The sequence below is a fragment of the Hippopotamus amphibius genome, chromosome 1, assembly GCF_030028045.1.
Source record: "Hippopotamus amphibius kiboko isolate mHipAmp2 chromosome 1, mHipAmp2.hap2, whole genome shotgun sequence".
Classification (NCBI taxonomy): Eukaryota; Metazoa; Chordata; class Mammalia; order Artiodactyla; family Hippopotamidae; genus Hippopotamus; species Hippopotamus amphibius.
In genome coordinates, this window is record NC_080186.1 from 232,618,794 (window position 1) to 232,645,201 (window position 26,408).

At 42.2% G+C, this 26,408-nt stretch overlaps 1 protein-coding gene across 1 annotated transcript in view; it reads left to right on the top strand.

The window, feature by feature from the left end:
* Positions 1-26,408, top strand: part of ANKRD55 (ankyrin repeat domain 55) — a 96,685-nt gene that overhangs the window by 31,017 nt on the left and 39,260 nt on the right. Inside the window, exons 3-5 of the mRNA XM_057743344.1 lie at positions 7,108-7,230; positions 12,292-12,422; positions 16,427-16,536. Coding sequence (XP_057599327.1) covers positions 7,108-7,230; positions 12,292-12,422; positions 16,427-16,536 — 364 coding nt within the window. The remainder of the gene's footprint in view (positions 1-7,107; positions 7,231-12,291; positions 12,423-16,426; positions 16,537-26,408) is intronic.

Below are 26,408 nucleotides of genomic sequence, written 5' to 3' on the forward strand. Positions count from 1 at the left end.
AACCAGTCTCAACTTAAAGAGAACAAATGCCAAGCTGACCTCTGGGTAATTTCAACAAAATAAACCTAGTAATTGATGCAGTCAAGGGCTTTCCTAAGGAAGTCTACAATAACCCAGAGATGACTATGTGAAGGAACCCACATTTGTGTAAAATGTGAGAAGCTTTGAGGAAGGTCCTCTAATCCAAAACATTTCTTGTCTGCAATCCTACTATTAAAAAGCTGGGGACTTCCTAGGTGGCGCAATGGTAAAAAATCCACCTGCCAATGCAGGGTACAGGGGTTCGAGCCCTGTCCTGGGAAGATTCCACATGCCATGGAGCAACTAAGCCTGTGCGCCACAACTATTGAGCCTGTGCTCTAGAGCCCATGAGCCACAACTACTGAGCCCATGTGCCGCAACTATTGAAGCCCACGCGCCTAGAGCCCGTGCTCCACAACAAGAGAAACCACTGCAATGAGGAGCCTGCGCACCACAATGAAGAGTAGCCCCTGCTCGCAGCAACTAGAGAAAGCCCGTGTGCATCAACAAAGACCCAACGCAGCCAATAAATAAATTAAAAAAAAAAAAAAAAAAAAAAAAAGCTGGGCCCTTGGAATTAGATAATTTACGACACACCCAGAAAATTGTTTATAAGGTTTTTAGCCATGAAAAATGAGGGAAATAGATGATTTCCAAAAAGTCTATCCTTCCAATTTTTAGTTAGAAATTAACAAAAATTTAAAATATGTACCTCTTTAAGAAAAAAACTACTAGGATATTTATAAAGGTCAGAATTTTTTAAATACATGTATGTTTTTCCTTTTTCAGCACTTTGACTTGTTTTCTCTGTTACAGACACACTAGGCTCTGTCTACCCTTCTAGTAGTAACACTTTAATGTAAAGCTAGTAAGACACATTCCTCTCTCATCATTTAAAACTTGGTTTATTCTGATGATTATAAAAGATACATAAATTCATTGTAGAGAATTGGGAAAATATAGAAAGTACTGAATAATATCTAAGAAATGATCTCTATTGATGTTTGATGCATGATCTCATCTTTTATATTTTTCATATATATACATATACATGGATAATTTTTTATAAAATATAATCTACATCTGTTCACATACTTCTTTCTTCCTATTTCTTATGTCTGTTTTCCATTCTCTCTACTTCCAGTCTCTCTCCCTCAGTGAATTTTAGAATTTTTCTTTATGCACCCATATATAAGTCTATTTGTTTAACTTTCACACAGTTAGAGAGGCAAAAGCCATTCAAACCATGCTCCTCCTCTAAAGCTGAATGGTAAGAAAGATAAATAGTTGACAAGTAGATAGTAGACATATAGGTGATACCAGATAGATAGGTAGGTAGGTAGAATGAAGAGTAGCCCCCACTCTCCTCGCTATGGAAAGCCTGCACACAGCAACGAAGACCCAACGCAGCCAATAAATAAAAATAAACAAATAGATAAATAATTTTTTTAAAAAATCTAAGAAAGAAATGGAAAATTTAAAAAAATAGACAAATAATAGCTAAACAGATGAATAAGGAAAAAAGGAAGGAGAGAAGGAAGAATTTATGTACTGTCTATTTATGTAGATCTTCTGCATATCTTACATTGTTTTGTGACCTTTGATAGAAAAATTTTTTTCTTGTCTCTATTTTAGATTCCATCTGGACCATCAGTTATCCTTCTCCTCATACTTGTTTTTTCTACTTCATCCTTCCTCATTTCTACAGAAATTCTTTGTACTATCTCAAGTTTAGGCCTAATTATTTGCATTGACTGCAATCTAAATTGACTATTTCTACACAACTTCTATGGAATTGCCTTCATTTCCTATCTCCTTCTATGGAATTGCCTTCATTTCCTTCCTCCTTAGTATGGTATCTCAGGGCTAGAAGAAACTCTGAAATACATTCTGTTTTGCCTCACACATCTTCCCTTCTCTATACCTGTACTTCACTCTGTGTCTGAATCCCTTCTGCAACACACTCCCTTGGTGACCACCTAGCCAAGATTGACGTCTTTAATGACAGGAAGTTCACTACCTTTTGAGGTGATCCAGGACATTTTTACAGTACTCTGACAATTAAAATATCCTTGTGTCGTTCTCACCCACTGCTATTTCTGACTGCTGGAATTTCACAGAAAAGTTTAAACTTGTCTGCCTAAAGGATCTTTGAAAAATAATCCTGTTTACAGTAGTATCAAAAAGGATAAAATACTTAGGAATAAAATTAACCAAGAAGGCAAAAGATTTATACACTGAAATCTACAAAACATTTTTGAAAGAAATTAAAGACACCAATAAATAGAAAGATGTCTTTGGTTTCATGAATTAAAAGACAATATTAAGATGTCAATACTACCCAAAGAGATTTACACATTTGATGCACTCCCTAACAAAATCCCAATGATGTTTTTGCAGAAATATAAAAACCCATCCTAAAATTCTAATGGAATTTCAAGAGATCCCCCAAATAACCAAAAAAAAAAAAAAAAAAATCTTACAAAAGAAAAACAAAGGTGGAGGTCTTACACTTCCTGATTTCAAGCCATACTACAAAGCTACAGCAATCAAAACAGTGTAGCACTAGCATAAAGACAGACATATAGATCCATGGAATAGAACTGAGAGTCTAGAAATAATCTCATACATCTATGGTCAACTTAAGGGTCAACTGAGGAGTCAACAAAGGTGCCAAGACCATTCAGTGGGGGGAGAATTGTCTTTTCAATAAATAATGTGGAAACAACTGGACAGTCACATGCAAAACAATGAAGTCATACCCTTACCTTAACACCATCTACAAAAAAATAACTCAAAATGGGTCAAAGACCTAAACATAAGACCTAAAACTATAAAATTCTTAGAAGAAAACATAGGGGGAAAGCTTCATGACATAGAATTTGGCAATAATTTCTTGGACATGATGACAAAAGAACAGATAACAAAAGATAGACAAACTGAGCTACATGAAAGTTAAATACTTTTGTACACCAAGACACTATTAACAGAGTGATAAGGCAACCCACAGAATGGGAGAAAATGTATACAAATTATATATCTGATAAGAAGTTAATATTCAGGATATATAAAGAATTTCTACAACTTAATAGAAAAACAAATTAAAAATGAGCAAAGGACTTAGACATTTCTCCAAAGAAGATATACAAATGGCTTAAAAGCACATAAAAAGATGCTCAACATCACTACTCATAGGGAAATGCAAATCAAAACCACAAGATATCACTTCACACCCATTAGGCTAGCTATTATTAAAACCAACAAACACAAGAAGCAAAAACAGGAAATAACAAGTGTTGGTAATGACATAGGGAAATTGGAACCCTTGTGCATTGTTGGTGAGAATATAAAATGTTGCAGCCACATTGGAAAACAATATGATGGTTCCTTAAAGAAATTAAAAATATAATTATTATGTGATCCAGCAATTTCATGTCTAAGTATATACTCGAAAGGATTGAAAAAAGGAATCTGAAACAGCTATCTGTGTACCAGTGTCCACAACAGCGTTGTTCACACCAGCCAGCAGGCGGAAGCCACCCAAGTGTGCACTGATAGATGAACAAATAAACAAAATACGGTTTATGCATACGACAGATGATTATTCAGCCTTTAAAAAGAAGGAAGTTCTGACACCTGCTACAATAGGGATGAATCTCAAGGACATGATGTTTAGTGAAATAAGCCGGTAACAAAAGGAAAAATGCTGTTCATTCCAGTTAAATGAGCTATCTAGAGTGATCAAATTCCTAGAGACAGAGAGTGGAATGGTGGTTTCCAGAAGATGGAGGGGAGGGAGGAAGGGGGCGTTTTTGTCTAACGGATACAGAGTTTGAGTCTCGGAAGATGACCAGAGTTCTGGAGATGGAGAGTGGTGATGGGTGGACAACAATGTGAATGTACATCATACCACTGAGCTCTACACGTAAAAATGGTTAAAATGGCAAATTTTGTGTTATGTATATTTACCACAATTTTTTAAATTAAAAAAACAAGAACACCTCTTCAGTTATCTGAAGGCAACCATCATGACCACGCAGAGTAATCTCCAGAGTAAGCAGATCTATTTCCTTCCACTGTTCATCATGTGACATGAAGTCCAGTATACTCTGGTCATTCTCCTCTGAATGTTCTCCAGCTACCTATAGCCATTTAATTCATGGGCCAGAGACCTCAACATGACACTGAACAGACTGGAAAAAGCCTATTATCTCCCTCAGTCTCATTACTAGACTATTATTACTGCAGCTAGAGATCCTACTAGTTTATTGTCATGCTGTTAACTCCTACAGTGTTAACTGCCCAACTAAAACCCTAAGTGCTTTTCTAATGTGCCACCACTGAAAGCTTTTGTCAGAACTCTTGCAGTGATGAAAAACAAACACATAGAATCTATTCAAATGGACATAAGCAAAAAAAGAAATTCATTGGTACGTGTAAATGTTCCAAAAATGGTGCTGGCCCAAGGTATGGCTTGATTCAAGACTTTAAATGATGTTAGGCCTCAATTATTTCCTTCTCTGAGCCTAACTCTGCTCTTCTTCTGTTGTCTTCATTCTTAGGCTCTCCACCCATAAGATGCCCCCCCCCCATAATTCCCAGTTACGTGGGTGGTAGAACAAAGCTTGCTCCCAGCAATCCCAAAACATCCAAAATATCATTGGGGCACATCCCTGAACCAGTCTCTGTGGTTAGGATAATGCTGGGGTTGAATGGCTTAGTTCTAGGTCACATGTTTCCGCCCCTGAGCAGAAATGTAGTCAACCCCCTGTGCTGAATGTGGAAAGGACCTGGTCCCTAGAGGATAATCAGGTTAAGGTCCCCAGCATGGTGAGGGGATGGGTGTTGAGGAACAAAAACTACAGGTTCAACCACCCTTCAGTTAGTTCCACTGGGTATTTTGCAGACAATGTTTATCCCTATTAAATAGTGTTATTAGAATGCTTCTGGCAAGTTATTTGGGATTCTGTTTCTACCAGGCAATGCATTCCTTGTTCCCCTCAGCTGTGTGTACTCCACAGTGTGATGAATGTGCCTTACAGATTTTATTGCACTCAGTGATGAACAGGTTATAAACACATTTATATACATTATATAAACACATGTAAGATATAAACAGGCTATAAACACAGCATACCTTGTACCTCAGCCCACCACCAGGACCTTTCTTCTGAAGTGATATCACCAGCATCTATGGATGTGGTCATACAACCAGACACCAGGCCCATCCTTGTGCTTAAGTCTGGGCCCTATTTCTTGCATCCAAAGATATTGTGAGCAATTTTCACAAAATATCTAGACTCCTGGGAGGTTTTCTAATAGAGAGTGAATGGTCTGTATACAATCTATGGATCTTTTATCTAGCCATCATCAGAGAGACCTTTTTCTCTACATGTCCCAGGTTTCAAATGCTCTCTAAACACACACACTCTCAAAAAAAAAAAAAAAAGGTAACAGTAGTAGCACCCAAGTATATATAGCATTTACCACACACTATGCCCTGTTCTAAAAGCACATAGGACTACATATTAACTCATTTATTCCTCACAGCAACCTTATGAGATGCATGGTTTTCAACATCATCTCCATTTTAAAGACAAGGAAACTAAGGCCCAGAGAAGGTCACTGGCCTAAATTTACACAGCTGCTTAGTGCAAACCAGGAATTGAACCCCAGTGTTGTGGCTCCAGAGCCCTTACACTGACTGCAGAAGTGGCATTTGCTTTTCACATGCCTCACTTCCAGCCCTCTGACAAATGTACATACAGGTGAGCTGGCTTTAAAAACAACACCTACAGTAGCAAACCTACCATGGATAGATTAGGGAGCAATTACTCACTTTACAAAGCAGCTTGTTGTCGTTAAGTGAATCATTTTTAATGACAAGCTTCTCCTGGGACAGGGCAACCCGTTAAAAAGTCATCAGTGACTTCTCAGAAATACTGGAACAGAGAAACCACGCCAAAGGATTACGACCACTGCCAACTAAAGATCAATTAGAACTGTAAAGTATCACTAGCATAATATCTACACTAGTAGGAAAACACAACTTTAAAAACTTGTTTTGTATACATATTTTCCCTGAACCATGGCCATGTGTGGGAGAAACTCTTTAAGTAGAGGGCTTGGCACAGCACCGCACAAGGGGTGTTCCCGTGAGTAAAACTTGTCTCCCAGCCCTTCCATCACTACTCCCCTGGGGTCGCTTGACCCACAGTTCTCTTGTCACCATTGGCAGTACTATTAGTTGGTTCAATCATGCACAAAGGTAAAATACAGGTGGCTACCAAATTCAAAGGAGTTGCATACAGCTGTTTCTTCTGGAAACACCATGTAATTAAAAACCAAGATGGTTCAAATGAAGGGCTTTTGTGAAGGAACTACATATAGACATGAGACAGGGTTGAAAGGAAAAGGTTCATTACCACAGGGAGCCCAGTGAGGGCTAGTTCTGGGGAGGAGGACCCTCCTGGATGGGGGAGAAGCAGCTACTGCTAGACTCTCTGCACTAGGGGAAGGCAGGAGGAAATGCCCCATCTCTCTCTCTTCTCCTCACTGCCAGTGCCTGCCATGGACACTGAGGGGCTGGGGGCCTGGGTGATGTGGTCAGCAATGTTAGCCCTCAGGTTTCAGAGCAAGAGGAAAAGGGTAGAGAGTCCATCGAGAGGACAGAGAACAAGTAGTACAATATCTCCTTCAAAGGTGGGTAGACTGAGTCATTGAAAGGGAAAATAACATATTTCAGATCGAAAAGGGAAACCCAGAACCAAGATAAAGGCTCCACTTCCCAATCTGGTCTCACTGATTTCAAGTAGTCTGAATGCTTGGAGAGAATCATTAACTCTCAGAGGACATCTAATCCCTCAGGCTCCTTCTCAATATATGGTGACGTTACAACACGGCCCACAGTGGTCCACCTGCCTTCAGAAGTGGTGAAGGTGCATGTGAGCAGGATGACTCAGCCTTCTGCTTGGATTCACCAGAGAGATTTTCATGAATCACTTATGTGAGTGATGCTTTGGGTGTTGTTATTCTTTCAGTGAATTCTCTCCACTCACTAAGTTTGTCTCTGTTTGATTCACGAAGGTGATTCATCTGAAGAAGTTGACCTGACCATGGTTTATCAGGCAGCATCTAATGGAGATGTCAATGCTCTGACTGCCGTGATTCGGGAAGACCCTTCCATCCTAGAATGCTGTGACAGTGAAGGTGAGCTATTTATGCATTTCAAATCCTGAAGAATGTTCTGATCTATCCTTTTAGAGATGGCCTCCAGAGGTGAGCAGTGTTAATAGAATTATATTTGACAGGCTGCGTTGATACTGGAGGGTCAAGGAATATCTTGCCTGTAGCCATGTTCAGGTTCCTCAGTATTTCATTTAATGAGAGTCATGGACACAAATCTTCAAATATACATCACCTCTTCTCATGAAGTTGTTTGATTTGAGTTTGTTTTCAGCTTTTCTGTGTGAGTGACTAAAGTAGATAGGCCAAGTAGTTGAAGTTAGAAGAAGGGTATGAAAAGAGGAGACTATTTTTTGGTAGCAGTGGGTGTTGGGAAAGTGTGACTATTAAAGCCAGAGAACAAGGACTTCTGCTTTTGGGAAGATGAAGTAGAAGTAGTACTTTTTTCTTTATTCCTTCCTCTAAATAGAAGTAAAAATCCTGAACATTGTGTATAACATAAACATAAGAATACTCTGGAAGGTGGAGAGAAAATGACAGACTAGCTAGGACCTTGGGACCCAAGGAATGACATAGTGATGCATTTCCTGGGCTTCCATTTTGCCTCATATTTCCCAGGCTTGGAGCTGAAGAAGCCAGTAATGCAGGAATACCAATGGACAGAGACCAAAAAAACCCCCAGCAAAAGTCTGCTCTCTAGCCAAAGAGCAAAGAAAGGGACCACACAGCAAGACAGAAAACTTTTAGACAATAATGAGTCTGCCCAACAAACACTACCACCAAAAACAAAACAAAACAAAAAACAAAAACAAAAAACCATGACCTCAATCCCACTCATTCTAGCAAAGACCAAGAGGGGAGCCTGAACCTCCGCTTTCCCCTGGTAATGAGGTCCCCATATCCCCACTACTGAGGCAGTGTCAGAGGAATCCTTGAGAATTAGGACTCTTACCACCACTTAGTAATGAAGAGTCCTCTCCCTTAAATGTCAGTGAAGGCTATGTAGGGGACTTAGACTTCTAAACCCACCTGGCAATAATGAGGTGGCACGCCCGCCTTCCCTTACCCTTTGGAGCAGTATCAGAGAAAACCAGCTGAAATAGAGGATTTAAGTAAGATTTAGGCAACCCATAATGCAATACCCCAAATGTCCAAGTTTTGATAGAAAATCACTTGAAGTACCAAGTATCAGTAAGACCTCAAACTGAATGGAAAAAAGACAATCAATAGATGACAACACTGAGATAACAGATGTTAGAATTATGTGGCAAAGATTTTCAAGTAGCCATGAAAGAAATGCTTCAGTGAGCAATTACAAATATGCTTGAAACAAATGAAAAAATAGAAAGTCTCAGCAAAGAAATAGATGTAAAGAAGAACCAAGTGGAAAATTTTAATACTGAAAAGTGCAATAATTACAATTAAAAGCTCAATAGCTAAGCTCAGCAGCAGAATGAAGAAGCAGAGGGAATGATCAATGAACCTGAAAATAGAACAATAGAAATGAAACAGTCTGGACAACTGAAAGAAAACAGGGTTAAAAAATGAAGATGAAGGCAGAGAAGAAGGAGGAGAAGAAAAAGAAAATGGCAGAGGAGGAGGAGGAGAGAAAGAAGAGGAAGAAGTAGCAGCCTCCAGGACCTATGGAACTATAACAAAGGATTTACCATTGGTTTCTCTATCCTGGTATTTCTGGGAAGTCATTAATGATTTTTAATCAGTTGACCTGTCCCAGGAGGAGCTTGGGATTCTCTTGTCATGACAATAAAGTGTTTTGTAAAGTGTGTGGTTGCTCCCTAATTTATCCATGGTAGTTTTTTTGTTCATTTGTTTTTTAAAGCAGAATTACTTGTACTCTGCCTTGAGGTTAGAAGTTGAAAATGAGGAGAGTCAAAGGTTAAACACCACTTGTGTGATAAGTAGGAGAGTCAGACTGATTGCGTTCAATCCTGCTTGTGCTGACTATGAATGGAAACAAAGATATAACATATAAAAATTTGTGGCACATAGCTAAAGCAATGCTAAGAGGGAAATTTATAGCACTAAATACATTTATTAGAAAAGAGGAAAAGTATTGGTCAATAATCTAAGTTCTCACCTCAAGAACCTAGAAAAAGTAGAGTAAAATAAACCCAAAGCAAACAGAAGGAAAGAAGAAATAAAGAGAAGAATAGAAATCAACGAAATTGAGAACAGAAAATAGAGAAAATCAATGAAACAAGAAACTAATTCTCTGAAAAGATCAATAAAATTGACAAACCTCTAGCAATAATGACAAAAAGAAAATGAAAGAAGACACATATTACCATTATCAGGAATGAGCCCACAGACATCTAAAGGATAATAAGAAAATACAACAAACAACTCTACACACATAATTTGACTATTTAGATGAAGTGGATCAGTTCCTCAAAAAAGATAAACTACCACAGTTCATCTAATAAGAAACATTATTTGAATAGTCCTATAACTATTAAGGAACTTAAATTCATAATTTTAAAATTCCCAGAAAAAGATATCATCAGGCCTAGATGATTTCATTGGCTACTTCTGCAAACTTTTACATAAAATTAATATCAACTCTACATAATCTCTTCCAGAAAAGATAAGAGGAGGAAACTTTTCCCGGTTATAATTATGAATCTGGTATTACTCCGATATCAAAACATGACAAAGATGATATAAAAAATAAACCTACAGACCAATACTCCACATGAATACATATACAGACAGACATCCTTAGCAAAATATCAGCAAAGAGAATTCAGTAACATATAAAAAGAGTTATATACCATGACCAAGTGTGGTTTGTTCTAGGAATGTAAGTCTGTTTCAATACTTGAAACTCAATCAATGTAATCCATCATATTAACCAGCTACAGAAGAAAAATCACATGGTCATATCAATTGATGCAGAAAAATTGTTTGACAAAATTTAACACACACTCATGGTTTAAAACTCTCAAAAAAATAGGAATGGAGGGGAACTTCCTCAATTTGATAGAATATCTACAAAAAACCCTAGAGCTAACATTTTATTTACTGGTGAAAGACTGAATGCTTTGCCCCTAAGATGGGCAACAAAGCAAAAATGCCCATTCCCTCTCATATTCAGCGTAGTGCTAGGAGTTCTAGCCAGTGCAAAAAGGCAACAAAAGGAAATAAAAAGCATACATATTGAAAAAGAAAAAATAAAACTGTTCCTTTTTTGCACAACTTGATTGTCTACATAGAAAATCCTAAGGAACCTACCCAAAATTCCTACAACTAGTGAGCTGAGCAAGGTCACAGTATAAAAGATCAATACACAAAAACAAATTTATTTCTATATACTAGAAATGAACACATGGACACCATAATTAAAACCACAATACCAAGTAAAATCACTCAATAAAGAATATTTAGGTGTGAATAAAACAAAATATGTACAAGAGTTGTATACCATAAATTATAAAATGCTAATGAAAGGAATCAAAAATATAAATAAATGGAGAGGCATACCATGTTCATGGATTAGAAGATTCACTATAGTAAACATGCAATGCTCCCCAAATTCATATACAAGTTTAATGCAATTTCTGTCAAACTCCAGCAAGATTTTTGTGTATGTGGATATGGACAAGATTATCTAAAGTTTATACAGAAAGCAAGGAAACTAGGATAGTTAAAACAATTTTGAAAAAGGAGAATAAAGTGGGGGAGAATCAGTCTGCCCAATTTCAAGACATACTATATAGTTACAGAAATCAAGACAATGTGAAATTGGCTGACAGATAGACACATAAATCAATAGGAAAGAAGAGAGAACTCAGACTCACACAAATATGCTCAACTGATCTTTGACAAAGGTGTAAATGTAATTCAGTGGAAGAAAGCTTCTTCAGCAAATGGTGCTGGAGCAATTCAACACCCATAAGCAAAAAAAAAAAAAAAAAGAGGAAGGGAGGGAAGGAGGGAGGGAAGAAAGAAGGAAGGAAGGGAAGAAAGAAGTGAGGGAGGAAGGCAGGAAAGAAGAAAGGAAGGGAAGAAGGGGAAAGGTAGGGAGGGAGAAGAAGGAGAGAGGAGGAGGAGGGAGGGAGAGAAAGAGAAGAGAGAGGAAGGGAGATAAAATGGAGGAGGAAGAGGGAAAGAGAGAAGAGAGAAAAGAGGAGGGGAGGGAAAAATTTTACCACTATTTAAGACAGAGCAGTTCATTGCTGCTTTTACCCAGTACAAATGTCTGGAAGAATATTAGAAGGGAGAAATTTGGAGAGAAACTGGGTTACCGGCTGCAATCTTTCAATAAGAGTCCTGGAATTTACCCATTCTCAGGGATCACTGATGTCATAGTTTTCAGTTCACCTGGAGAAGAATTACAACCTCTTCATGAATCTCCAATCAAAAGGCATCTAAACAAGTCTCAGCTGGGAAAGTGATATGACTGACGTTGGTTTCTTCACCTGCAGGAGCGTGAAACACCTGGATTCTGCCTCACCAGTCTGGCTTGTTCCTGCCGCCCTGTGAAGTTAATCAAAATGTCTAATTTCATCTCTGTTTTTATTCAGGAAGAAAACAAATGAAAAACCAAATGTGGCTTATATAGATTCCAAAAACAGAGAAGTATTTCAGTAAAGGTGGACCCTTTTAGCAAGAATTTGTGCAACCCAAGGCTAGGCTACCATCGCTGCCCTATATCCCTTACCACCTCCAATAAATGTGTACTGCATCTGTCAGCCTGGCTGGTGTTGCTTTCCAAAGATAATTCCATATTCTGTATTCTTCAAACCAAGTCAGGATAAACCTGCCTGTTATGTCCCAAATTATGCTGATTCCCAACATAGTAATAAGCAAATTTTACCATCTGCACAAAATGTTTTAATCAACCAATGACAGCAAAATTACAAAAGATTTAATAGGGCCTGAAATATATGCATACATAGTCTATATAAATGTAGCAACAATCATCATCTCTCCAGCTCAACAGCAGAGTTTTTGCTGAGGGTAGTTCATCTGCAAAGAGCATAATAAATGAACAGGCAAATAAAGTCTGCTCATAAATTTCACAAGTCAAACATTTTTAAAAGCTGTTGAAATGTCTCATTCCAGGATGTACACCCTTAATGCATGCGGTTTCTGGACGTCAAGTGGACACAGTGAAGCTGCTGTTGAAGATGGGAGCCAATATTAATATGCAGGATGCTTATGGCCGCACAAGTCTATGCCTGGCAACCTATCTGGTACCCACAGCGTCTGCGGCAGCTGTTAAGGAGTGGGGGAGACTAAATGTGTTGTTATGGGGCCCCAGTTGCGGAAGAGTGTTCTTGGGCTTGTGCAGCTGGCCAATAGAAACAGAACTTAAAAGTTTTGCTTTAATCATCTCCAACATTTACATAACCACTTAGTTTCATGGATTTAAGTCATTTTGGATCTTCCTAACAGTCTTCTAAGGTAGAGATGATATTGCCATTAGAGAAATACTCTTTTCCATCTTAACTGCATCAGAATTTCCCTTGGGGCATTTCTCTACTCTTTCTAAGAATGCACTTTGTTAATACCCTCACTGGGCGGTAGCACTTGAAGCTGCAGTTAGCCTCTTTGGGGCAGGATTCATTGAGTGGAAGCTGAAGGGAGAGCAAAGTAGGGAACGATGAGAGCTGGGAAGAGTGGTGAGTAGGGTGTAGGGGGAAAATACCAGTCTCTTAAGGGACAGCACCAGGCAAAGGATTCAACCCACAATCAGAGCTTAACTTAAAAACTGTGTAGAGCCAGTCCTCAACATAAGAGATTTCAGTCTGGCATTTCCCAATATTAGCATAAGCTTGGTAAAGCCTTATTGAAAATCTTCAAGCCTTTCTCCTCTCAAATCTTCTCTGCAGTCCTTCTGGGAGACTCCAGGGCTATCTTGAGTCCATGTCAAACAAGCCCTCCTTGGTGCCACTTGACGGTCATCATTCTCCCTCCTCTCCAACGTGGCTCCTGGAAATCTTCATCATAACCACTGTTGCTGCATCCGCAGCTTCTTGCATTTGCTGTTGCTGCCTATTGGCAGCGGTGGACGCACCCACTGTGCCCTGAAGCTGCCCTGTACAAATAGAACACTTCCCTTCCCCAAGCACCACACCTTCCTGCTTGCAATAAAGCATTACCCAATCCTCACAGAGATTTTCTTTAGAAACTACTCTTTCATTTCTTATTTGCATGCCTTCTTTCTCTAGGACTCACACATGAAACGGGAGAATTTTTCAGTGTCAGAGTGCTTGTTTCAAATGTGGGTTCCTGGATTACACCCTAGACATCCTGAGTCAGACACTCTGGGAGCAGGACAGGGGTTATGGGTACAAAGGGAAGTGCCTGCATGTTAAACAAATCTCCCCAGAAATTTTTATGCCTAATTCAAGTTTGAAAAACACTGGTCTGTGAGTACTAGGTGAAGTACAGTGTCTCAGACAGACCTATGACAGCCCTCCCAGTCCTCCTTCCGTCTAGCACATGCCTTAATAACTGCTCTTGCTATAGAGATTTTTGGCGTCTAAGCTGAAAAAAAGAGAAAATTTGGGTCAGGGGATGGAGGAAGGCAATAGAGATGGTTTCTAAAGTTAACTGCCACTAGCATACAAAATAGAGTGAAACCAAGCTACTCTTCTTTCAAAATTCTAAGATTCAAAATTTCAAATTTCTTGGGCTAGATGGCCACTTAAGGGACTGGGAAGAAGGTTTTCTTGAGATCACAGAGAACAGTGAGCCTAGCGAGGTGCCACCATTGCATGCAACTCTTTCTAGGAACGCATTCTGAGGAGTCACATGGGGAAGCCTGCCTGCGTGACAACATGGGCACTGCCTTCTCACTGTTGACCCCCCCCCCCCCGCCCCCCGCTCGGCAGCCCAAGGCAGGGCCCCTCACTGGCTCTCCTGAGGCTCCCTGGGAAGGTGAGAGTAGGTGGTGTCTTAGCCGTCACACTGGGAAGCCCACCGCTCCCTCTGGCAATGTTTGAATTCAAGTATCAAAGAGAAACTTGGCACAGGGAGCGCTTAGAAATTGTCTCGGTCACAGCTTCAAACTCAACATACAAATAAACTGACCACAGATGTGTGATCCTAGGCAAATGTCTTCACCTCTTTAAGCCTCTTTCCTCATTTGTAAAATGTAGTAAAAATAATACCCTAAGCTTATCACAACTGAAGAACAACGTGCAGAATCTCCCAGCACATAGTAGGTACAAAACCTATTTGTTGGTTTTCAATGGTGACCGTGGGTGTCAGATGTAGTCAGTGGTTTTCTGATTTCTTTTCTGAAGAAAAAAAGAAAACCACATACACACATAGTTCCAGGAAATGTTGCAAAATGATTAAAATGTTTCAAACCCTCCCCCATCAGATCTGTTTCTCAAAACCTGTAAAACCTTGGCAACTCTAAAATGTGGCAACTCTGAGATTGGTCCAGCATGCCTTTCTTTGGGGTCTTCCGGTCATATTTTTCCCTTTTAATCAGAGGACTTGATAACTCGGGCATTAGGAACTAAAACCAGATTTAATACATTAGTAAACTATGACTCGACTAAAAATTATTTGCTTCTACTTAACACTTAGATATTATTGGTCAATTCTACAAAGCCATATTCAATCTTAGAACCTATGGGTTTTATTTTTATTTTTTTTAATAAATTTATTTATTTATTAGCTACGTTGGGTCTTTGTTGCTGCACACGGGCTTTCTCTAGTTGCAGCAAGCGGGGGCTACTCTACATTGTGGTGCGTGGGCTCCTCATGGCAGTGGCTTCTCTTGGTGCAGAACATGGGCTCTAGGCACGCAGACTTCAGTAGTTGTGGCACATGGGCTTAGTTGCTCTGTGGCATGTGGGATCTTCCTGGAGCAGGGATCGAACCCATGTCCCCTGCATTAGCAGGCAGATTCTTAACCACTGTGCCACCTAGGAGGTCCCAAACCTATGAATTTTAATGTGCTTTTGTTGAAAGATTTTTTTCCCAGACTTTGCAAAACCAAACGGTCTTTTCCTATCATTATCTTTCTTTCTCCTGCATGCTTTTAGTAACATTTCTATTGCTTCCAGTATTGCAAGGGAAAATCTTCAGTAATCTTTCTCTTGTTACTGGGTAGTCTTGAGGCTTAACTATACAGGAATGGAAGAAGGCAGGAAAAAAATAGAGCTGTTTTATATTTTTCTTCATAATAATAACTTCATTTACTTATAAGTTTACTAATAATTAGGTCAGTAACCCAAGTGATTCTGGATGAATGTAGGAAGCGTTCTCCTTGGCATGTGAGCCAAACTCAGTTATCAGCAGGGTTGGGTCAGTTACTTAAAGTATTAATGCACAGAAAGGGAGGACTAGCCTGCAGTTGTATTTTCCCTTTGAAATAGGAGAGACAGTGGAGAAATGTCCCAGCTGTAAGCGCTAAGCGAGGAGGAGACAGGCATCAGATGTGGCAACGTCAGGTCTCAATCAGGGGAATTAGCAGACGGCAGGGCGTTCACAGGAAGTTTCTTGGGGAATTCATAGGTGGATAAAACACAGCAATGGGGAACCCTTAGAGGGTGCTGGTGATCGCCCCATATTCAGCAGCAGGAAGGTCGGGCAACAGGGTGGCAGGGTCCCAGCCATCGGAGGAGGGGCTCAGTTTAGAATTCTAGGCATCAGGAGGGGGACTGACGAGAATAAGCAAGATAGTATCTTCGTGGTTACCCGAAAAAGAACTCAGAAGCCAGGACGAAGGGCCACGTATCAGATACTGATGAACTGAGGCACGGAGTGGAGGCTGGGCCTCAAGAATGGCGTAGGAGCCCAGTTTTGGAACTGGACCATGACATCCAGGTCAGACCACTCGCAAGCATGATGTGGAGCCAAGCACACAGAATAAGCATCTAGAGCTGATTAACCCCCCCCCACCACATGCCGCATTTGGCTCTAGGAACTGGGTAGAAAAGTGGGGTGGCAGCCAGTGGCCCTAGAAGTGGGGAGGCAGAGGCAGAAGAGTCGAGGAATCGGTCTGCATCTGACAAGGTAAAGGTCCTCCAGAAGATGTGGGGATCCACACCTCAAGACCTTCAGCCTCTTTTGTCTAAATGGGAGTATTGGTCCTTAAGCAACCACTTCAGGTCCAATAGAACATGCTTTTAGCCAAACCAAAGAAGAAAGGGAAAGAAAACTGGAGGAAGCTTGTTGGATCCCGTTACTGTGTTATGCGAGATTGTGTTATATAATGATGCTCTTGCTCTTCCAGGGCTGGCTGGAAGGCTGCGTGAGTCTGCTAAGAAATGGTGCCAAGCACAATATCCCAGATAAAAATGGCCGTCTGCCACTGCACGCTGCCACCGCGGAGCCCGATGTAAGGTACGCAGCCAGGTTCACACGATGCTCAAGTTGGGAGGCACCCAATTTGGATTAGAAGGTCATCTAATCCAATCCATGTGGCAAATCAAAACAAAATCCATCTATTTTTTTGGTATTTGTAGCAGACAGGACCACATCTCAGTGAATCAAAATATCCTGGAATAATCGCAACTCTATTCTCAGTCCCAATCTTGCTTCGATAAAACCCTTTTCTCCTAGTCTCTGATTTAAGCAGAAATGCTGTCATCATCTGAATTCATAGATTCATTCATTCTTTTAATCATTTAATTATTAATTCCACAACTATTTATCGAGTGCTTATTCTGGACCAACCACTGCTCGAGACCCTAGAGTTCCACGGTGAGCAAGTCAGCGTCTCTGACCTCACAGATCTTATTTTCTAGTGAAGGAGTTAAGTGGCACACAAATAAATAACTTCAAATAGTGACAAGTGCTATGAAGGAAAACAAACAGGGTAAGAGAGGGTTAATGTCTGAACTCAGAGTCGTGCCAACGTTTATGAGCTGGAAGTGATCAGGTAGCAGTGAGCGGTGGTGCAAAGTGAGATCTTCATTCCCTGCCCAGGAATGGAACCTAGGTAGCCTGGATGAAAACCAGGAGTCCTAGCCACCAGACCAGCAAGGGCTAGAGGCTAGAAGCTATTTTTCCCTGGCTCTTGCCCCCAGTGAAAAATGCATTTCTCACCAAAGCTAAAACTGTAAAAGCAGGTACAAAGTTTATTATTAGAGATATAGAGTAACAAGTAGGAGAGCACACAGAGAAACCCGTTGTTTATTGAAGACCGAAGCAAGGCAGAGATGCACCCCGGCAGAGAAAGGGTGCAGGCGTCCGCCCTCATGAGGAGGGGTGCAGTAAAGAGGAGGCGGTTGAGTCGTTTACACAGGGCAGTTCTGCCAGGTCTTTGTGTACCTTTGGCCAATTATCTGGTTTCTGTTTTCACACATGACCTGCCCTAGGACCCTCCCCATTACGCGTGCGCAACTTTTTTCCGGGATGGATTTCAGCCCAGAAGCCCATGGGAAAGGCTTAGCATGACATTATGGGATGGTCCCCCCTCCTTTTTGACCTCCAAGGAGGCTTTCTGTGCCTGTGTAATGTCTCCCTTGCCCCAAGGATGGGGAGTGTCTGACCTCTTGATCTCTTAACAGGGTTTAGCCCTGCCCTGTCCCTGCCATAAAAGTGTCCACTGTTCAGTTCTTTACCCTATTCCTGTTGCTCTTTCTTATATCAAAGTGCAGATATCGAAATATAGACAGGAGTCTGGTCATAAATATGTAGTCCTGGAGCCTGTTTGTCTCTTGCCTCAGGAAATGTAAACAGGGGGCTGGTAATGAATGTCCAGCCTGGAGCTCATCTTCGTCTCTGCCTCATGACATGTAAACAGGAGGCCAGTTGTAAATGCCTGGCCTGGAGCCCATCTATCTCCTACCTCAGAAGGAGGCAAAGACCCCGCAGAGGAGACTGAGATAGGGGGACCAGTGGGTTAGAAGGAAAACCAGGAGTGTTTTTGGAGGCCATGCAAAGAAAAGTCCTCAAATCACTGGATGATTGAGAAGGTCACTTTTTGGTAAGACGATTGAGCAGCAAAGGAAAAAGCTTTGACCAGACCAAGTGTGGCTACCCCAACCCTCTGTATCTAAGTGGCCTGGGTCCCCGATCTTTCAAAGGCCCCTCCTAGCAGCTTGATAACAGCGTTTCCCACTGTGGAATCAGCAGCAGTCTGGGCCCTTCCTGAACCTCTGATGACAGAGCAGGCCCCTGACAGGAATTTCACATCCCGCAGAGCGAGGCTGCAGGCCAGCACCACAGGGGGTGCGTTCTGCTGCCTCCTCCTCCACACGCTGTGTCCAGAAGTAAACTGAAGTCTTGTGGGGGTTGAGGAGACCAAGGCCCCTTCCAGGTTGAGAGGTAATAGGATTTCTTCATTTCAGTCTGGTTTACACTGAAGTAAAAGGGCTTGGGAAATTCCAGGACTATTCCCAACCAAGCCTTGCCTCTGATTATCGTTGGATCGTATCCAAGAATAATAGAAAACTAGGATGTACTCAAAGCCCAACAAAACAAGGAAGTTTCGAGAAGAAACAGCAAGCCCAAAGCTAACAATCAGTAGACATCATAAGAAGATGACTACCTTTTGATGAAAAAAGAGTGACTTTTCTAGACAACCCACAAGAATATTTAGTCACGAAATCATGGTTTTCCCAAGAGTAATCTTTAGAAAATACAGTTTGAATGTATCTTTTCAGACTATTCTGCCTCGATTTACTCCACTTAAATGCTTTTTTACCTGCCTCACTCAGAGTAGCCGTTTTAAAATCCACCTGCCTGATTCTGGAAAATGAACAGCTGCTTTAGTTATGGTAATCACAGCTGTTGTTACACACTAAACCCAAAGCTTCAGCATTTTAACATAATAAAAGTTTAGTCCAATGTACATTTCCTAGATGGGGGGTGGGCGGGGGGTCCCCTCTCAGGTAATTCAGGAAAGCAGGTTTGCGGCTTCATCATCTCCCAGGATCACAGAATCCTTTCTGTTCAGCCCGCAGATAGGGGAAGAGGAGTGTAGATAAGCCTAACCTATTTCTTTGAAATCTCAGCCTGCAAATGGTACAACTGACTGCTGCTCACATTCCGTTCATAAGGATGAGTCATTTGGCCATAAAGAGTGCTGGGGAATCCAGTCCCTGACCAGGAATCCGCCTCCTGGCAGTGACTGCAGTCCAGGAAAAGGGGGCAAGAGTGTCGGTGGAAAGCTGGCCCTGCCCTTACGCCGCCGCCGCACCTGAGGGGTGAGCGACGCCTTGGCAGCCAGAGTCACACTCGAGATCAGTGTGGTCAATAGATTCGGCTCAATACCTGAAATCACTGCAATGATGTATTAGAAACCAATCTAAACGGACTTCCTCCTTTGTGGACTTATTAGTCTCACTCTTATCGTGCCCAGCAGTGCCCCCTGACTCTCTAGGATTTACATGACGTCGCTATAACTGAAATAACATAGAGCTGTGGCTTCCCCCTCTCGTGGAATTGCCGCGAATGATCCAGTCACCACCTTCAGAAGAGCTGAAGCCAGAAAAATAAACATCCTCTGTGTGCTGGTGATATAGTTTTATTGTCCTAAATGGACATTTAGCTGATTCTGGAAGATAAAATCTGCTTTAGTTATGGTAGTACTAGCTGCTGTAGCTAGTAAAACCCAAAGGTTAAGATTAAATAGTCCGAAACCAAAATTAGCATTTCTGATAAATGCTCTCCAAAAGCGAATTGGGTTAAACCTTAACAACTGTCAACTGAAAAAAATGCACCATGTGAAAGTTGTGAGTTAAGTTTTATTTGGGGCAAAATGAAGACTCATAGCCCGGGAGACAGCATTTCAGATAGCTCTGAGAAACGGCTCCGAAGAGGTGGGGGAGACAGCAGTACATGCGTAGTTTTGGTGAAGGGGGGGTACTTGCAGTCAAGCACACGTTTTTTGGAGAAGGCTGCTGCTTGTCACGAGGAGCAGACGTCACCTGGTAGGATTTTAGTGCTTTTCTGCACGTGAGGAGGTGCAAGAATGGGGCTCATAAAACCATCCGAAGGCCTGTTCTGCCAGTTTTTCCCAGAGCTCAGACTGCCTCATTCCTGATCTCCACCCCGACCTCCTTTCAGGGTGCGTTGAAGGTCCGTGGTCTCCACAGCTTGTGATTTAATCCTTGTAGAGGCAGGTGACAAGTGCCAACCTTTATTCTGACACAACCCATATAGCAAATCAACTGGCTCTGTTACCTAGAGAACATTTCAAAACTAGCTTATGGAATTACATTGCTCAAAATGAGATCTTTTATCACTGTTTTATTGAGAAATGGTGTGGCCATGGCAGAGTTCGATAACATCTGCATTAAATGCTTCAAGCTGAAATTAACCTCACCGGAGAAGTTGGGCTTCAATTGCCTACTTGTTTGTGCATCTGCAGGAACTTCCATTAGGCCATGCAGACCTGTTTGACTACTTCATTTTCCTGAGTGAGCACAGCTGTAGGCCAGCCTGTCTGACCATTAAAGCATATAGGACTGTAGTCACAACAAGGACGATGAGACAAAGAGCACTGATTGTTTATCACGTTCTGAGCAAAGTTCTGGGTACTTTCCACGTACTATCTCATCTAATCTTTCCCCACCTCTATGTGATAGGTAATACTTCTATCCCCATTTTATAGATGAGAAAACTAAGGCATCAAGAAGATAAGTAATTGCCTCGTGCATGTGGGAAGATAAGTAACCTGCCCAATAGGTCTGCTGTGCTCCTGGAGTCCACTGCTGTGGACCCTGTCGAATTTATTTTAATGGCCACATTTTGTCGTGAGGTCCTCAGACTACACTGAGAGGCGTTATAAGAAACAGCCTCACAAAACTCCTTATTGTCTGATTGTCCGGAAATATTTTGTGCATTACAGAGTCTAAAAAAATCTTTTCTGAAAGACCGTAAGAAAAATTTCTACTAGGGGAGGAATTCCTGTGCTTCTCCTCATAAATTAGTTTTTTACTTTTACTGTGTGGACACTGTGACTTATGATCATGTTTCTCTCTTTGCATATTTAGAAAACTCAAAGCCCAATTTGTGTCTCACCTCTGGCATGCACATAGGACCATAATTATGTGTTCGCTGTCCTGCCCTCATTTTCTCTTTGCTTAGTTTCTTTGCTTGTGATCTTCTTCTACTATATGTGTCTGAAAACCGCCTAAAATCCTTTTTTTGGATTGAGGTAAAGGGCAGCCAGGAGGTCCAGCTCAGCAGTCAGACTGACTATGAAGCTGCCTCCATCTCTTACAGACCATATTATCTTGGGCAAGTGAACATGTCAAGGTTCAGCTAGCTTTCTTTTCTAGAAGGTGGGAATAATACAGTACTTACAGTACTTACCTTAGGTAAGTAGGCAAAAGTAAATGAAAAAATATGTGAAAATAACTGTCGGTTGTCTGTGTTCAGTAAACGTTGGCCATGCTGAAGAGGGTGATGATGGACAATAGAAATGAAGACGTACCACAGATCAGCACTAAGGAGTGAACCCCTGCGACCGGCCCCCGCCGGCTCTCACCCTGGCCTTCTTCACCTTAGCACACACAGGTCCACCGAAAACATATCCACACACACGGGTGCACGCACACACAGTCCTGCACCCACGGACCTGAGCATCATTTACGGCGAAGGTCAGGGTGTGAACAGCACTCCCATGTGTATTAACCTTGGGCCACAGAGTATTGCGAGATTTTAGAACCCAGTGACCATCGGACCTCAGCCATTCGGCTCCTCTGAAACTCCCTTCTCAACCTTTGTCCGTGTACGTGCGTCTGTGTTTTTCCTCTAATCATAAGCATGTGTACTAGCCACATTGTGGCCTTGTACTCAGATATTCATACTCCTTTTAAAATCCACTAACCCCTAGATTTCCAAACAGCACACTCCTTCCACTCAGTGCTTGCTGGAGACTGCGTGGAGTGAAGTCGCAGACGGAGGCTGCTTGTAGACAAGCCAAGGGGACACTTCACTTAGCCCTTTGCCTCCAGAGAGATTTTGGTTCTCTGATGGAAACAACTCACTAGCAAACCAACCAGTGCCGGTATACAGCCTTAGCTAAGCTACAGCTCATGTGGGGAATCTAAACTGCTGCAGGGATGAAGGACCTATAATTAAGAACACGAAGGCAAGTTGGATGGACAAAAGCAAAGGAACACAGGTCTCAGCTCACGAGTCCCCTTCCTGTTTTGAATGCTCTGCTTCTCAGCAGGTTCGAGTTTTCTCCCTTTCAGCTCCCCGTTGCTTTTCTTGCTTCCTTGGCTGGGACATTCCGAGGGCACCCGTGTGAAAGAGGGGGCGTGATCCTTAAGACAAAGCTCCAAAAAGCACGCAGTTGTGTTTGTACAACGCTGCACATGCTAGAGTCGGAAGGCAAGCAGCGATTTCCTCTGAAAGCAGCCACAGGGCTCTCTGAAAGTCTTTTTCATGGTCTCTATGGTTACCAGCAGTTGTTTTTTTTTTTTCCTGCCAAAGTGCCAGCAGCTCTGCCTCTTTTCATTCCTCTTGACTACAGCGGGAAGGAGGAAGGAAATCATTTCTTTGGGGTCCTGTTCTCTAGTTTCCAGGTGATGCATTTTAACCTGCGGTGGATGTTTCACTGCAGCATACTCTCACATCGAGGCAGCTTCAGGGATAGTAGAGCCAATGGCTGGCCTGGGGACCCTTTTTCCCAGCCGTCTCTGGGCTGAACCAGCTCCAGGACTGTGAGCCCAAGGGGCCAGCAAAATAGAGACACTCAAGGAGACAACCCTCCCCTCTTTTCTGGATGCATTTAGCTGAGCTCTCTCTGGCCTACCAATCGCTTAATGATAATCAGAGGACCCCAGAATATAAAGGATAGGAGTTTTTTAAGAAAGTACACATTATGTAGAATTTATTATAGTATGTAAATGCCATTTTAAGTGCTTTATATGCATTGACTCATTTAAAGTTACAACAAATCTTTAAGAAGTAGGTGTTGTTACGTTTATTTTACAGATAAGAAAATGTGGGCACTGAGAGTTTCATAACTTGTCCAAGGTCTGGCTGATTGGTGAGGGAGCCAGGGCTCCTCACCAGTCAGAGGAGCAGGACAAAGGGTATCTGAGAGCAGGACAGAGTTTTAGCTGGTGCTATAGGAGGTTGGGCTGGGGGGTTGTGAAAGAAATACGCCTGGGTCACATTAGCACAAAACAGGGTTGCTGAGAAAACAAAACTAAGAGGTCTGCAAGTCTGCGGGTAATGAAGGCAGATGTGGGACAAGTGTCTTGCAGATTACCTCTGAACCACGGAACAGTCTGAAAGCATCCGGCCCGAAACCAGACTCCTGGTTTCTAGTCCAGGCTGGACAAACAAGGCAATGTGGGATGGCCTTGGCAAGCAATGTGGTGATCTCATAAAGTGAGAGAAAGAGAGAGAGGGAATACTCCTCTCTAAATTTATACCAGCTTTAAAGGTCAATGAGTCTTAGCGACTTAGGAATCAGATGGAGGCAAACAGTATAGTTTGGCATGTATCACTCAGGGTGGTGATAGGGAAGACACGAAATAGTAAAAGCGGTGACTAAGAAAGTTTAATGAAAGACTATTTGAAATTAACCAACAAGAGATGGGGACAATGCGCTACCCCCACTCCCCCCTCAAATGCAGGACAACGTTCCACCCCTAGGCCACGAGAGGCGAGGAAGGACGCGGTTATGAGAACTGCTGGGAGCTGGGCGGTAGTTATAATGGCAGTGCAGGAGAGGGGCCACCTGGGCGGAGCCAAGGCCTTTAGCAGAGGAAAAGAAGTTGTTGTCAGAAAGGGAAGTGGCTTCTCTCCTTCCTCCTGCAGGTTCTCTCACTGACCAAACCCAGTGGGCAGTCAGAGGGCAGAGACCTGCAGGATGAAGTTACTGGAGGTCAGCCTTCAGAGCAGGACACTGCAGGGCAGAGACTGGATCTGCGAGGCAAACAGAGAAACACCAGCATAGGGCTCCGCCCGTGCGCTTTGGAGGCTCACCCAGGGTGTGAGAAGAGGCCTTGACCTCCCTACCCCCCATTCCCATCTGAGCCAACACCCCCCCCCAATGTGATCACGCTGCTCTGGAGCAGTCCCAGAAGATCCTGTCTGACTACAGATGATCTCAGTCTGCTCAGGGTTAGCCGAGGATAACCAGACTGGACCGCAACTGACCTCCTTCTCCCTCTCTCTCTCCCTCTCCCAGCACTTCAAACCAAATGTGCCCTAGAGGTTAGATAATGGCCATTCATGAGCGAGAGAGAGTAGGAAAGAGAGAAAGAAGAAAGATAGTCACCAGTTACCCTCCCCCCATAAGGCAGATATAAGGGAAAATATAAAAAACAGCTTTAATCAAAATGCAATTATTTTTACAGCATCTTCCCACCTGACAGAGAAATTTTAGAATTCAGAAAGGATAAAAGAGATGTGCTGTTTGCAGTCATAGCCACTGTTCCTTTAAAATCTGTGTACTAGGAGCCTTATACCTGTTATGTTATTTAACCCTCACCACTAGCACTGCTGTTATCATCCTTGTTACAGAAGTGAGAATACAGAAGCTCAGAGAGGTCATGCAGTGGTGAGGCCAGAATTAAATCACAGCATTAAAAAAAACTGATAAGACTAGATTTAGGGACTTCCCTGGTAGTGCAGTGGTTAAGAATCCACCTGCCAGTTCAGGGGACATGAGTTTGATACCTGGTACAGGAAGATCCCACATGCTGCGGAGCAACTAAGCCTGTGCCCCACAACTACTGAGCCTGTATGCTGCAACTACTAAAGCCCGTGTGCCCTAGAGCCCGTGCTCCGCAACAAGAGAAGTCATTAAAATGAGAAGCCTGCACACCACAACGAAGAGTAGCCCTGCTCTCCGCAACTAGAGAAAGCCTGCACGCAGTAACAAAGACCCAACACAGCCAATAAATAAATTAAATAAATAAAATTTTTTTAAAAAGACTAGAATTTAAAACTTAGGCTTCCTGGTTAAATTACCCCCACTAAAGGAGTCCACCCCCATTTATGTTCTCTTTGTAACACAGTCTGATCAATCCCTCTGACCAGTATTAAGCAATTTAATACTTAGGACTTTAGATGTCATCCAAGGTGAGAGACAATGAAAATCTGATTCAGGAGAGGCTAAGCCATTTTATTTTTCAAATAATTCTTCCAAAATAATTTCCAAATGTGTTCATTGTCTCCCCATAGACAATCCTTTATCATCTTGGTGAGTATATTAGTTTGCTGGAGTGACCATAACAAACGACCAAAGGCTGGGCGGCTTAAACAACAGAAATTTATTTTTCCATTGTTCTGAAGGCTGGAAGTCCAACGTCAAGGTGCCAGTAGGGTTGGTTTCCCCTGAGAGCCTCTCCTTGGCTTGCAGATCTCCATCCTCTCGCTGCCCCTTCACGTGGCCTTTCCACTGTGAGCACGTGCCTCTGGGGTCACTCAGTGTGTCCTAATCTGCTCTTTTATGAGAACACCAGTCCAATGGGATTAGGGCCCATGGTACTCCTTCATTTTAACTTAATTACCACTTTAAAGGCTCTGTCTCTAAATAGAGTCACATTCTAAGGCACTGGGGGGTTAGAGCTTCCACATATAAATTTGGCGGGGGAGACACCATTTTGTCTATAACAATGAGTATCCACTCATTGATTCATTCAGCACCTTTCTCAGTGGTTTCCAAATCTGATTGTTTACCAGAATTTCCTGAACAGCTTATTTAATCGGTAGAAGCTAGGCTTCTCTCCAGACTTACTGAGTCAGAAACCTTGACTATACAGCCCAGGTGTTTGTGGTTTTAAAACATCTCCTCAGGGAATTCTGAGATGGAGCCAGGGTTAAAACTTCTAGGGTTAAGTATTCTAGAAATAACGCTTACTGTGTCCTAGGCATGCTTTAAATTCTGTATGCATACTAACTCACTTAATCTTCACACTGAGCTGTAAGGCAGGCACTTTTTATTACCCCCATCTTACAGATGAAGATGCATGGGCGCAGAGCAGTTAAGTTACTTGCCTGTGGTCACAGAGCTGATCAGTGACAGGCCTGGGATGTGAACGCAGGCAGTCTGGCTCCAGAGTCTGGGCTCCTCACCACTATACTCAACTGCTTCTCCGCCACAGATGGCGTGTGCACCTCAGTCAACCAAGTATGGGGTCCAAGTGGGATAAGAGCTTGAGCTGGAGAGTCATCGGCAGTTGTTTCACACTGGTAACTGCCATCGTGTGCTTAGATACTTGTGTGTTTCAGAAAGAATAAGCAAAGCTGTAAATGCTGACTGCCTCCAGGTATAACCTATACATTTAGAAGGC